The sequence below is a fragment of the Anser cygnoides genome, chromosome 2 (genome assembly GCF_040182565.1).
Source record: "Anser cygnoides isolate HZ-2024a breed goose chromosome 2, Taihu_goose_T2T_genome, whole genome shotgun sequence".
Lineage (NCBI taxonomy): Eukaryota > Metazoa > Chordata > Aves > Anseriformes > Anatidae > Anser > Anser cygnoides.
The window spans coordinates 41,694,044-41,706,559 of NC_089874.1; the positions used below are offsets into that span (position 1 = coordinate 41,694,044).

General features: G+C 41.5%; 1 protein-coding gene across 4 annotated transcripts in view; it reads left to right on the forward strand.

Moving 5' to 3' along the window:
• LOC106030296 (uncharacterized) overlaps positions 1 to 12,516 on the forward strand; it is an 81,010-nt gene that overhangs the window by 58,279 nt on the left and 10,215 nt on the right. Inside the window, exon 1 of one of the 4 annotated variants that reach the window (XR_001203655.3) lies at positions 1,840 to 5,417. The exons of 1 other annotated variant lie outside the window; for it this stretch is intronic. Coding sequence is in view for 1 of the 3 variants with exons in the window: in XM_066991924.1 (XP_066848025.1) it covers positions 6,274 to 6,396 (123 nt within the window). In the remaining 2 variants the exon portion in view is untranslated. Of the gene's footprint in view, positions 1 to 1,839; positions 5,418 to 6,114; positions 6,397 to 12,516 lie in introns of those variants that run through there. 2 more of the 4 variants (XR_001203656.3, XM_066991924.1) reach the window with 2 other exon arrangements.

Sequence of the window (12,516 nt, forward strand, 5' to 3'; positions counted from 1 at the left end):
GGTGACCTGGCATCGTTTGTCTGACAATTGGTTGTTCTGAGGAGACCTGCCAGAGGTACAGACACTGCAAGAGGGACTGCGTAACCTCAAATTAATGTGGGAAGAAAGACAGATACTCATATAGGTATAAAACAAGGCTATTCAAGATCTGCTTTCTCAGTTCTGCTTCTGTGATACGGTGGAGATGAAGACTTCTGGAAAGCCAACATGGGCTGCTGGTTGGCCTTTGAAAGGAGATGTTACCATTTTACCATTAGCTTTTGGTGATCGGTCCATGATAGCAAATCAAAGGTCAAGTGATCAGAAAAGAATTAGTGTAGAAAATGGGATGTGAAGATGGAGAATGTCCAGATGAAGGATGACGTGCTTACTGGGGTGGGAGATAAACCTATTCAGGACCAGGTTAATGTGCTGCTCAGCTGTCTCTGAGGGGATGTTGTCCTCTGGGGCAGAGGGAGGGCAAATGGGTGGGGTGCCAAGAGGCACAGCCATCACCGTCCACCCCACCAAAAAAGTGTGCCAGGACTCTTACAAGTCCCTTTTAAAAGCACTGCTCCAAACTTCTAATTTGTTTCTTCTTTACCTGCTTTTTATGTGCAATCACCTGTAGCTATTTGTGTGAATAAAGTCCAGTAATTTCATGTGGTCTTAAACCTCCTTTTTTAAGCCGTGGTACTGCTTTTTGGTTTGTGTAATTAAGATCTAAAACTGGCACTGTGCTGAATCTTTCTGAGTGACACTTTTTTTTTTTAAGATGAATTTTAACTGTTAATTACATCTACATTTGTTATAAGAAATCATAGTTTACTGTAAATTAATTTTTTTAAAATTAATAATGCGGGATTGTCATAAATATTAACATAAAAAGCTTACAAATGGATCGTTGATTTTTATTAAGAAATGTATAATGAAGATCTTTCTGAGATGCTTTATACATATATGTATTTACAGCACACTAGTGTATTTATAAAATACATAAAACATTTTGTAGTCAGATGGTACTTGCAGTCATGAGCAAGGAGAGATAGACAACTGCTATGTTATAAAACTAATCTATGAGGGATTGTAAAAAGCTTTTATTTAAATGTTAGAAATGGATAATTTCTGTTCAAAGCTGAGTTTATTGGATAACTGTCCTGTCCTACTTACAGACTATTCTAAAACATCAGGGATGACAGAGAAAGGCCTGTCTAATTGACAGTATGACTTAGCTGCTCTGTTACCTCTAGGTGGTCATTTAAAGTTCTTAAACATTCAAGCCTTTTGGAGAGTAATTGACTTACAATATTACTGACAAAAGCAAAAATGCATCAGAAAACGTCCGATCTAAAAATCAATTGTTTGTAACTCAGGTAATTGTATTATTCATTGCGCTATCATGAAGCTATACCATTTTTTCATCTCTGCTTCTGCTAAAGTCCCCTTCTGAGTCCATGGCTAAATGTATATAAATGAAACATGAGCAGAGCTCTCATAGTTTGACACTGTTTAGTTTTGAGGAAATATATATTAAGCTGCTTTGGTTCAAGTAAAACCATATATTGTATTTACTGTTGTTAAAATACTGCACAATGGAAGGTAGTGGAAATAGTTTTATTCCCACTTGGGTTTTTCAAAAAATGCTTATGTTTTAGATTCTCTGTCTCTCAGCTTGCCCTTATAAATAGATTTCAGAGCACATTTGATATGAGTTTCTCTCTCTTCTGTAAATAACCAAGAGAAGTGTCAGAATCAGTTCAAGTTTTGGTGAAGGCTTATAAATTATTACTCGGTTTCTGATAGCAGGCTGCTTTTATCTAATTACTCATTTTCTTTTAAAAATATTTGAGTCTGTAAAAGCAATCATGGTAAGAGGTGCAGACACTTTATGGTATTAGAGATATAAATCACATTCTCCACATAGAAACGGACTTTCTTAGGTTGTGGTCTCTGGATCGACAGCAATCCCCTGGGGCCTTTCTCAGCTGACTCTACACTGACATCTTTCTGTCAGAAGGAAAGTATCCACCTAGAAAGGCCACGCCAGCCCTACATGAGAAGACCACGGTGCTAAGAGGACGGCAGTGCTGTGACAGCTGGTGACTCGATGACAGGAGATGGGGGAGGCTGCCAACAAGCGTGGCTGGAGCTGGGCACAAAGCTTCCTGTGGGGAAGTGTTTCAGCCGAGAAGCAGATCTCAGCAAACAAGCCCTTCAGAGAAATAATTTGATTTGGACAAAATTCTGAGGCAATCTAAGCTGGGTGGTGGCAAAACCCACCTAACTTTGTGCCAGCCTGACTGGGCCTGGCTTTGCTTTCGGCCTCCCCAGGCTTCCCAGACGCAGGACTCTGGAAGAGGCAGCGGCCCAGGGAGGGGGCTGCGGAAACCCCGGGGTTTCGGAGGCCAGGGCACCCAGCCAGCTGGCCTGCCTTGGGCTGGGGCTGCCTCGTAATTTGGAAATGCTTCTTTGCTGTGTGACTTCGTTCTGATTTGGAATGAAACCAAAAAGCCAAATATTTTGTGGAACCGTTTCCTTCTGCGCAGCAGAAACCTTTCCTGTCTCTGAAGCTGTCGTTACACGGAGGCAAGCATTCACTTGCAATCGCCCCTGATACGAGACTCCTGCGATGGGAATGAAGCTCAGCATCCATAAGTGAGACTGTGAGCTGAAGACTGCCACTTTTTGGGGTATGGAAGAAAACCCCTAAGCCCTGGTACCTCATTTTGGGGTTGTGTGCGTGAACAGCCATGAAAACCTCCTAGGATCAAGGGCATAAAGGAAGCAGAGCAAAGATTCAGGTTTTGGCTCCATATTATGTGTAGCTGCTCTATGAGTTGTGGCAAACACAGGTGTGTGGAACCTGCGGGAGCAGGGCCATGCCTGTAACTGATGGCTGGATGCTGGATCTCACCGCTGTCTGAGAGCAGCAGCTGAGCAGGAGAGCTAGGATCTGTTCCAGCCTTGCAGGTTTTCACTGAGATGGGACCGTTTAGGGAATCAAAGGGAGAAATATTGCAATCGGTTTTCAATCAGTTTCAAATGCAAGCTTGCTGGAGAAGATGCTTCGTGTAGTTTCATGCAGTTTGAGGTGGGGGTGGACTGTTTGCTCATTGTTGTAAACTCCATAAAGCTGTCCTTCTGGTGCAGGACTCTAACTCATGCTGTGACGACAAAAGCAGTGCACGTGGATGGTCTGGCCACTAGTGGGGTTGCAATGTATGGTTGAATACAAAGACAAAATCCCATTGTGGCAGTGTCACTCAGCAACAAGTCCTTTTAGTAACTGGAAAGAATACCTACAAAATGCATAAACCGCCCGCGGTTTATATCTCCCTAGTTCAGACAGTGCCTCAGAAAAGAAATGAAGTTCTAGCTGCACAGGGTAAGCTGTTTGCCTCGCTTTAGTGAGGGCTGAACAGAGCTAATCTATAAACTACTATAAATGTTGCCTTGCAAAAGGAGAATCATTTGAAAAAATAATGTGTTTATATCTGAGGTATTTTTTATGTAAGTGGGTTATATTACTTCGTGGTTTGTTTCTGCCACCATCAGCTGTGTTACACGAGGCTTGAGGGCTACAATACTCTTCCCTGGAAGATTTCCTTTGCTTGCATGTCTTTGAGCATCATATCTTTTATAAGCAATCTTATATTTAGTGAAAAAAAAAAAAGTAATCCCCATGCAATGCAACTGGAATTCCTTTCCTCAGCCATTACAGGGCAAAGGTTTCCAGGTGAGATGCTGTCTCCTGCCTGCCTATCTGTTGGCTGGAGGGTTACAAGAGTATACCTAACTGATGTTATGTCTTGGATGTTGATGTGCTTACACTGCACATGTCAACTGTGCAGACATGCAGTCCTAGTCAAAATTAACCAGAATGAATTAGCAATTTAGCTTTCCTAAAAGTCACATCCACATTCTGTGTTGAGGCTTTTTTCCATTAGCTTGGCTACTGATAAATGAAACCAGTGTTGTGTCTGCATACTAACACCTCTAGCTATTGCTGTATCAGGATTGATTCTGATTTTTTTTTTTTCATTGTAGCTTTTATTGTAACACACAGCTGATAATTTGGGTATGTTCTCAGCAATATTCATTTCAGGTTAGCCAGAGGTTACTTAATTATTGTGTAACTAAATCTGGAGCCCCAAGCTCCAGACTGTGATGGGATTTTTATGATGGACAGTTGCATCCAAATGCTTGACTTTTGGTGGCATGAGTTTGACATGATTCCATTAGGGTTGATTTTGTGCCTTTCTTAAAATCACTGCCACTAGATTTAGCTCTTTTAGGTAACAGGGACTGATGGTTTGAGCTCAGGTTATTTTGGTCACCCTGCAGCAGATGTAGACATGTCAGAGCGAAAGCTCTGATCCCACAGTACTGATCTGCCCAGGACATGTCTGCCTTTTTGATGTACAAAGGATTTGTGTGACGGGATCCATGTCACACCTGGTCTCAGAAGCATTAAACTCACACCTGCACAGCTTGGTGGAGCAGTGTGATTGCCACAGTGACCATTAGATCTCTGTTGCCTACAACTAGCCTTGTTTCTGAAGGGAAGGTTTAATGTTGGCATTGTATGGAAATCTTGACTATCCAACTCAGGGCCTTGCGTGCTTTCTTCCACCTGGAAAGCAGGAGATAATATCTTTTCTGAGGCCTTTGTTACAGGTACCTGAGAGCAGTCTCCTTTGTTTCTTTATCCTGCCTGGGGACTGGGCAGTGCCTCTAGGGAATGGATTACAGCAACCTACAGTGGTTTGGGGGCACTGATTCTTTAGTTTGGGCTAATGAATTCAGGAACATGAGCTGCTTGGGTGGAGAGAAAGCTAATTCAAAACCGCTCCAAATTCATGTTGTTATGCACTGGAGGAGAGCCATGGGGACAACCACCAGAACGGGTGAAGCAACAACTTGGTTTCAGAGCTAAAATGAGAGGCTGTAAAGGACAGGTGGCCGCAGCCAGTCTGTCCCTGTCTGAGGGGTGGATGTTGCTGAAGCTGCTCTCATTGTGCAGAGGAAGAAGAGCCATGAGCCCGTGCCAGAGGAACGGGTGGGAAAAATCAGTCAAGAAAGAAATTACAAGCAAAAAGGCAACAAAATGAGTGGGCTCCTGGCCAGGCTCTCTAAGGCAGATGGCACTGTTGGTTACAACAGCTGCAACTGAAAATCCAGGAGAAACAGGGGTAGCTGACAAATATTTAAAGATTGCTACCAGCTGTTAAGCCCAAACGATATCTCCTTCTCTACCAAGGAGAGAAAGCTTTGCGCAGGGACTCCTTTACCTTCTCTTCATCATTTCATGGCAAAGATGCTATTTAGACACTGCTAGAAGGATCAAACTCCTGAATGTCAGCAGCGTGTTATCCTGCAGCAAGATCCTTAAGTCCTGATGGATTTGCAGCCTCCTCTCAATTTCTTTTCTAAAGCAGGTGAGATGTTGCATGCTCATTCATCTGGCTCTGCAGCCTGATGGGCTCCTGCTGCGGTTTTGGCAGAGTGGTTGTAGCTCGTCTGGTCGGGTGGGGAGGGAGAAGTGGCCCTGCGTGATGTGCAGGGCTCTTCCACATTGAGTACTGCTTCCAGGCCCCTTGCTTGCTCCATTTGCCTCCCAAATGCAGTTAATGCTGCAGAGCTGTCCTTTGAAACCAGCACTTTCCTCAGCTTGATCTTTGCTGCTCCTGCATGCTGTTTGACCCAGAAAACTTGGCCAGAGCAGTCTGGCCTTTCCTCTGCCCCTTGCAGGTGCTCAGCTTGCTAAGGAAGCTGGACTCCTCTGGGAACAAAGGCACAGCTCTGTGACCACTCTTACCAGGCACTTTTCTCTGCTGATAAATTTGGCTTCAGCCTCCTGTAATCCTCTTCCCCTAGGAACACTTTATTTTTATTCACAATTGGAAATAGGAGCATAACCACCAGCGTTTGAGGCACCCACTCTAAATGTGTGAGGACTTTCACCCAAAGGAGTGCTCGTGAATGTATTGTTTTCTACCCATAAGCTGTTGGTAGGAGAGAGATTTTATTAAATTTCTGCTGGGTCCCCACACAATTCTTAAATGGCAGAAAAATAGATCAATATTGGGAATTTATCTTCCCTGCCTAATCCTGTTTTGTTGTTGTTTCATCTGAAACTTAGAAAATATACTTCACCTGAGTTGGAGAGGCAAGCAGCTGAGTTTTGATGAATCTGTGGGTGACTGCTAAGAAGGAATGGGAAGCATAGGAAACACTTCAAGCAGTTGTGATGGTAACCTTTATTTTTTTTTTAACTGCTTATAGCTAAAGGTGATGACTAAATATGTCGTTGAATTCGTCCATGTGAATCCTAATAAGTACATCAGAGCACAAAGGGATATCCGAGGACAGTGCTGGTCACTGGCAAGAGTGAGGCAGGTACTGCAGTGTGCCAAGGTGAGAAACATTAGGGCAAGATTATCTTTCCTGTCATGTACTTGCCAAGCTGTAGCTCTTGCTTAGGCTGGTGCTCTAGGTTTGATGTTGCTTTCTCCCTTACACACAGTGAAGTGCAAATTTTGTGTGGATAAAGCAGGTCATGAAATTGTGTAAGCAAACCAACTCATTGGTTAAGTCTATGCAATATTTTGGAGTCTGAGCTTGCCCAGTTCCTTCTTGAGGAGAAGGAAAACAGTTCTCCTTTCATCAGCATGCTACTGTGCTGATGCTGGAGCAGTGGAGAGCTCGGCTGGCAGCTCTGTGGCTGCTCAGAGCAGTGGATGGGAAAGCAGCTGCTCCGGGGCTGCTTCCTGGGGGTTTGTCATGGTGTTACCAACTCAGTGTCCCAACAGGTCTGTGGGAAGCTGCACGCGGAAAGGAAAACCAGCATCCACAGCTGAGAGCACAGGGTGGGTCCAGCCCCAAGTTAACACTAGCACAACTGCAGCTTGCAGCTTGCCTGTGCTGCTTCCGTAGCTCAAATGCACCCAGAAATGCAGGGGTGCAAAAGCTTGCACACACACAGCAGTTGTGAAAAGCCTTTGGGAAAAATTACCTTGCTAGAAAAATTAAGATTAGTATTGAACATTTGTACTGCAGCAATTGATTGAAGCCAGGCCTTTTACTGTAGAAAACACTTTCCAAAACTGTGATGAGTCTTCTTTCCTGCCCCAGTGGGCTGTAAGGTAAAACACACGAGACTTTCTCCTGTCAGCGTGGTCATTCTCTCCCATTCTTGATGTTTCACAGGGACAGGCTGTGCGATGCTGCCTGCTAGGGCAGCAAACTTCGGTCTGTGTTGTCTTCCTCTGTACCTGATCACAGCAAGTGAAGGAGAGCGTGGGGTACCAAGCCCGGGTGGGCTGTACCTACCTGGTGGTCACCTGCCACTGCCATTACTGCCTGCCCGCTGCAGTTGTCAGTGACATTGACAAACTGATGGCTGGCACCAAGTGTGTCCTTCGTGCTGCTGGAAGCTCAGGGTGCCGGCTCTTCAGCCTGGGGGTGCTCTGGTTACCAGCATCGACACAGCAAGCACAAAAGCTCCGGCTTTGTGCATCAATTCAACGGGAGACTCCATCGTACAGGCAGATCAAAACAGTGGGATTTTTTTTCTTTTCAGTTGTATTCAGCTGTGAACTCTGTTCATTTCAGTATGGATAATTACTCCCAAGTCTCTTTAGTCTCTTTCTCTGTCAAAGAAATATTCCTGGCTGGGTTTCCCTAAAGTGGAACCATAGCTGGCTTTGCTGCTATTGTCTGATTAAAACTGCCATGGCTTTTGTGCTTAATTATACTGCAGAGAAGCACGAATACAGCAGGGGACTAAACTGATTTTTTTCTCAGATGGGTATTTAACTATCTGTGGCAGGTATCAGCTCCTACATTAGGTGGTTTTCTCATGCCTGCAGTCCCTGTATGGATTCAACTCTGAGTGCTCTGCTTGCTTGCTAAAATTATCTTTACTATGTTCTTTCAGCTTCCCCTGGAAAATAACTGGTTGGAAAACTTCAGCTGGCACATTTTATGTCGGGTTTTATAAAAGCAAAATTATTCAAAAATTATGGATTTTGTGACATGTAGAAAGGCAACAGACATTTTTATTGAAGAGGTTGACGTATGTGGCACAAAACATTTCAGGGGTTTGGTGTTAAATTATATTTCATTTTGAATTGACAATATTCAGAAAAAAAATGTCATAACAAATATTTCAGGGAGCCTAAGTGAGTCTGTCTTTGAGTTTTGCATGGCTATTAAATCTCCCATTTTAAGTTTTTCATTGCAACTTTTTCAGGGCATTTTCTTGGCAAGTAGCATAGACAGTTTTCAGTCAGCTTTATTATATTATTATGGTGTTAACTTGTGAGGCATTTTCAAACGTTTTCATAAACTGGTGGGACAAAGTCATGACCACAAGGACAAATTTTGTACGTGACCACTGAAGACCCTCAATGACCAGTCTAAAAATCTGGCACAGCTATAGCCTAACTCTTAAATAATGTCTTCCATTGCAGTTAATGCACGTCCACTGAAGCTGACAAAATCCTGGGGTCCTTTCCACTCCCAGGATGTTAACATACTGCTGGGCTCTCCTGGAGATGCTGGGGGCTGCTGGTGTACATAGTCCCTTGTGTTGTGAGTTCACAGTGGTAGGGGAAAATCAGATCTAGCACCTATTTTGTCATAGCTACTTATGAACAAATCTAACAAAAATCAGAAACTTGCATTTGGATAACTTTGACAGTTCATGGTGGTCTGGTCCAAAACACTGGACTACATTTTTTTTTTTCTCTCTTTCTTAGTGGAGACTGATTATTCCACTCTTTCTATATTTTCTGTATTTGGGATTGCATTTTGGGACTGGGTAGTCTGTGCAATGTGAGATTGGAAATCCACTCCTGTGGATAGAAAAGCACCTTTGGTGGAATGCTAGTGCTTCTGAAGACTAAGAGTGTCCTCTCTAGAGTAGTCCTCAAACCTAAGGGTTCATCTCTTCTGTCTCCATGTAGCAAATTACAGATGTGCTTTTCCCGACTCCTGCGTTCCTGTGTCATGCCACACTGACTTGCCATGGACCGGACTATGCAATACCATGCTTTCTGGACTACTGTGTTTTCTGCATCCTGCTTCCTTGTTTAAAGCTGCTTAAAAAAGTCAGACACTACTGCACCTGGAAAAGCTTGTGGCTCCTGGATAGACAGCTGTGTGCCATCTTCATTGTTTTCTCTCAGATCTACTCGTAGATGATACTTAGGAGGCTAATAGGAGAGGAGATCACAAAATGAGGACAAAATTCTTTTGTTGTGACGGGTGTTTACTCTTGAAGGTTTCAGAAACACCTGAAGAAGCTATATCTGCTTAAGCACTGATCCCAGATATTGTCATTGATCAGAAGATAGTTTATCTGTTCTGCTAACTAAATTTTACTTGAGACGATACATCGTTTTACATTGTTTTGTGATATCTAAACAGGTATCTGGCTCTCAACCTTTCTCCAAAACTGTGTACTCTGTTTAGAAAACACCATTTCCCTCTCCAGCCTCACTAGAGGTTTGTTTATTATTAAAGAAAAAATCTTTGTGAAGCACTGTTTGGTGCTGGCTGTGTGTCAAATATATATATATATATTTATAATTTTCTTTTGGTATGGGGAATATGCTTACTAGAATGAAGCAGATAGTTCGGAGAAGCATAGCGCAATGATGAGTGAGGCTTGGTGAGACTGATTTTAGAGGAAAATGTAAAACAGAGTTTTTTTGGTTAAGTGATGACTGCTAGAGCGTGAAAGGAGAGCATGCAGCCAACCTACAAACTCTGAAGGAGTACAAGGATGTAGAGATACCTCTTTACGTGGTAAAATAAGAATCTTTTAAGTGGTATGAAATTTAAGCAATGGGAAGTGGTAGAGAATCTGGAAGTAGAAAATCTCAGGTGAATCCTGAGAGTCTGAAGAGAATCCTCACCCTTGAAAAAAATCTTTGGCAACGAACACTCAGTTTGCTGTTTTTCCTATGATGTTCTGAAGAAAAAGCTGCTCAATGAGTTATTTACTTCATTTTACTTACATGAGGGTAGGCAAAACACTCCGCCAAGTGTCAGGGTGGCAGCCTGCCTTCCTGGCTGGCTGGAAGGCAGCTGCCCGTGGCACCTCAGACTGCTCAAGGCTTCACATGGCGCTGCTGGGAAAGGGAAGCTCTTATTCCCACCTTTTCATGAGTTTCAGCATGGGTTGTGTCTTTACCTACATTTCAAGATACTGTGTATCACCTGCACTCCAGTGGCAAGTGTGGCATTTCAGGCTCACTGGTGGCTAAGCTGACCTGAATTACCGTGTAATCGTTAGTGGCTCTCCCTTGCACTGTGACAATATGGGTAGAGAGCAGGAATAAATTCCTTCCTTAACTCTGTTTGTTTAGCTTTTTCCTCTTTAAAAATAAGTTCTTTGAGTACCCAAAAGTATTTAGCATTCTTTCCCTGAATAAAGGGAAATAAAAGTGAAGCATCAGGATACCTTTTGACTTACTCTGACATTGTTTGTCCTTTCCTTGGCACCATCATCTGTGTCTCACTAGCTTGGATTTATCTAGGGATGATCATGTCAATGATATGTATATTTATTGCTTATTTTTGCTCTTCATCTTATCTTTTTTTTTTCTGGTCTCTGCATAAACTTGTGGCAGCATTGCCTGGAAAGTGTGGTGACAGGGACAATTTTCTTTAAAATAAAAGGCAAAATAATGCTGGGCATTGGAATTACTCCAGGGAGGAGCCTAGCCTGCTGTCCTGGTATTGTTAAAAACCAGATGCTGCTGTAAGTGCTCTGTAACTGCTGATCCTCACCTCTGAGAGACGAAGAGGCTGCTCTACATGCAGAAACCTCCCTGAACCTTAGGGCAGAAGTGTCATAGCAGCATGTCCTGCTGCTGGGGAAACATGGGGGTATGTATTCATAAGCGTGCTGGGGACCTGACCTGCCTGGCATGGTACAGCTCCAGCTGTGAGGTTTCCATAGCATTTATGATGTTCTCCCACAGCTTTTTTAAAAAACTTCACGTTGTTTTGTGGTATGAAAATTCAGACACCCAAACATGACAGCTATACAAGACATCTCACAGCTTTGCTGTGCTGCGTCCCTTCCATGGTTATAGGCTGACTATCATCCTGAAATTCTAGTTAGGATACAAGGATATCACTTAAAAAGAGAAAAGATTTCATTTTTATAACTAAATTTTATATTTTTTTCTAAAGAATTTAGTTTTCAATCTGTATTCCAAATTAAATTTCAGTTGTGAAAATATCCCTAACAATTTACCATTATAATGAAAATTATAATTTTTAAAGAGATCAGTTTTTGATAAGATTAGTGATAGCTATAACTATGAAATATATACCAAATGTGAAATATGAATACAAAATTTGAAAAACGTTTATTTTGGAAAAAAAATAATAAAAAAAAAAGCTTCTTAATTTAAAATCAACTGACTGGGATACTTACCAAAATATTCTTTATTAAAATATTTAAGTTTAAATGATTTGTTTTCTTTTATCAAAAATTTAGCTTGTTTTGGTAAAGGATTGCTTTTTTGACATACATACTTTTTTTTTTTTAAATATCAGATTATATAATGCTATATTTTAAACGCTACTTCAACTTGAATTGACTTTTTACATATTTTTAAATGTAATGCATAGGGAAAAGACAAGCCAAAACATTTCAACACTTTACAATGAAAGTAAAATAATTAAAAATTATTGCTGTTAAAAGTTTTGATCACCTGAACATATCTTTTTTTTGTCCAATTTTTCTGTTTTCCGATTCTGAGCTAGAAAGAATGCTGATTCTCAGAACAGCCTTTCTTGATCAGATGGAGTTGTGCTTCTGATCTTTTAAAATCCCCTCTAACTGAATGCCTCTAAATAAAACAGTAATATTTCTAAATATCTCAGTGTAACCAGATGTAATTATTCTTAATAATCATGTTTTTTTTAGCTTTTTGAAGATACATTTTTCTCTAGTGCTAAGCAAATAGTCATTACAACATCTTTTTACCTGTAATAAAATTTTAGAGTTATTAATTTTCTTTTTTTTTCTTTAATTCAGTTTTTAAATTATTATTTATTTTTCATTAATTTCAAACAGTGTTTCAAGCCCTTCATTAAATTGTAATCTCCAGCCTCAGGAACCACAGTTACTGTCACATTCTCATTCATACCAATCACCTTATTATGGAATAAATAGGCAATGATGAAATGTTCACTTCTCTTTACACATTTATTTTATATTCATTTTGTACTCTGGCCAGCGGAAAGTCTTCCAGGGCCTGGGGAGTTTGTTCCCCTAGGTCAGCCCTTGAAAATGGGATCCTGGGGAGTAAGGTAAGTATTAAGCTTTTTTTTTTTTTTTTCCCTTCTTTTTTCCCATGGCATGTAGTATCTGTAAAAATAACATTGCTTTATTTGATCACTGTGAGAAGATGTTTTGACTCCAGTTCCCAAATGTACCTGTGGTGCAGACAGAATGAAAGCACAAACCAGCCAGTACATTTTTATTATGTATGGTGTCAAGAAATAAGCCAG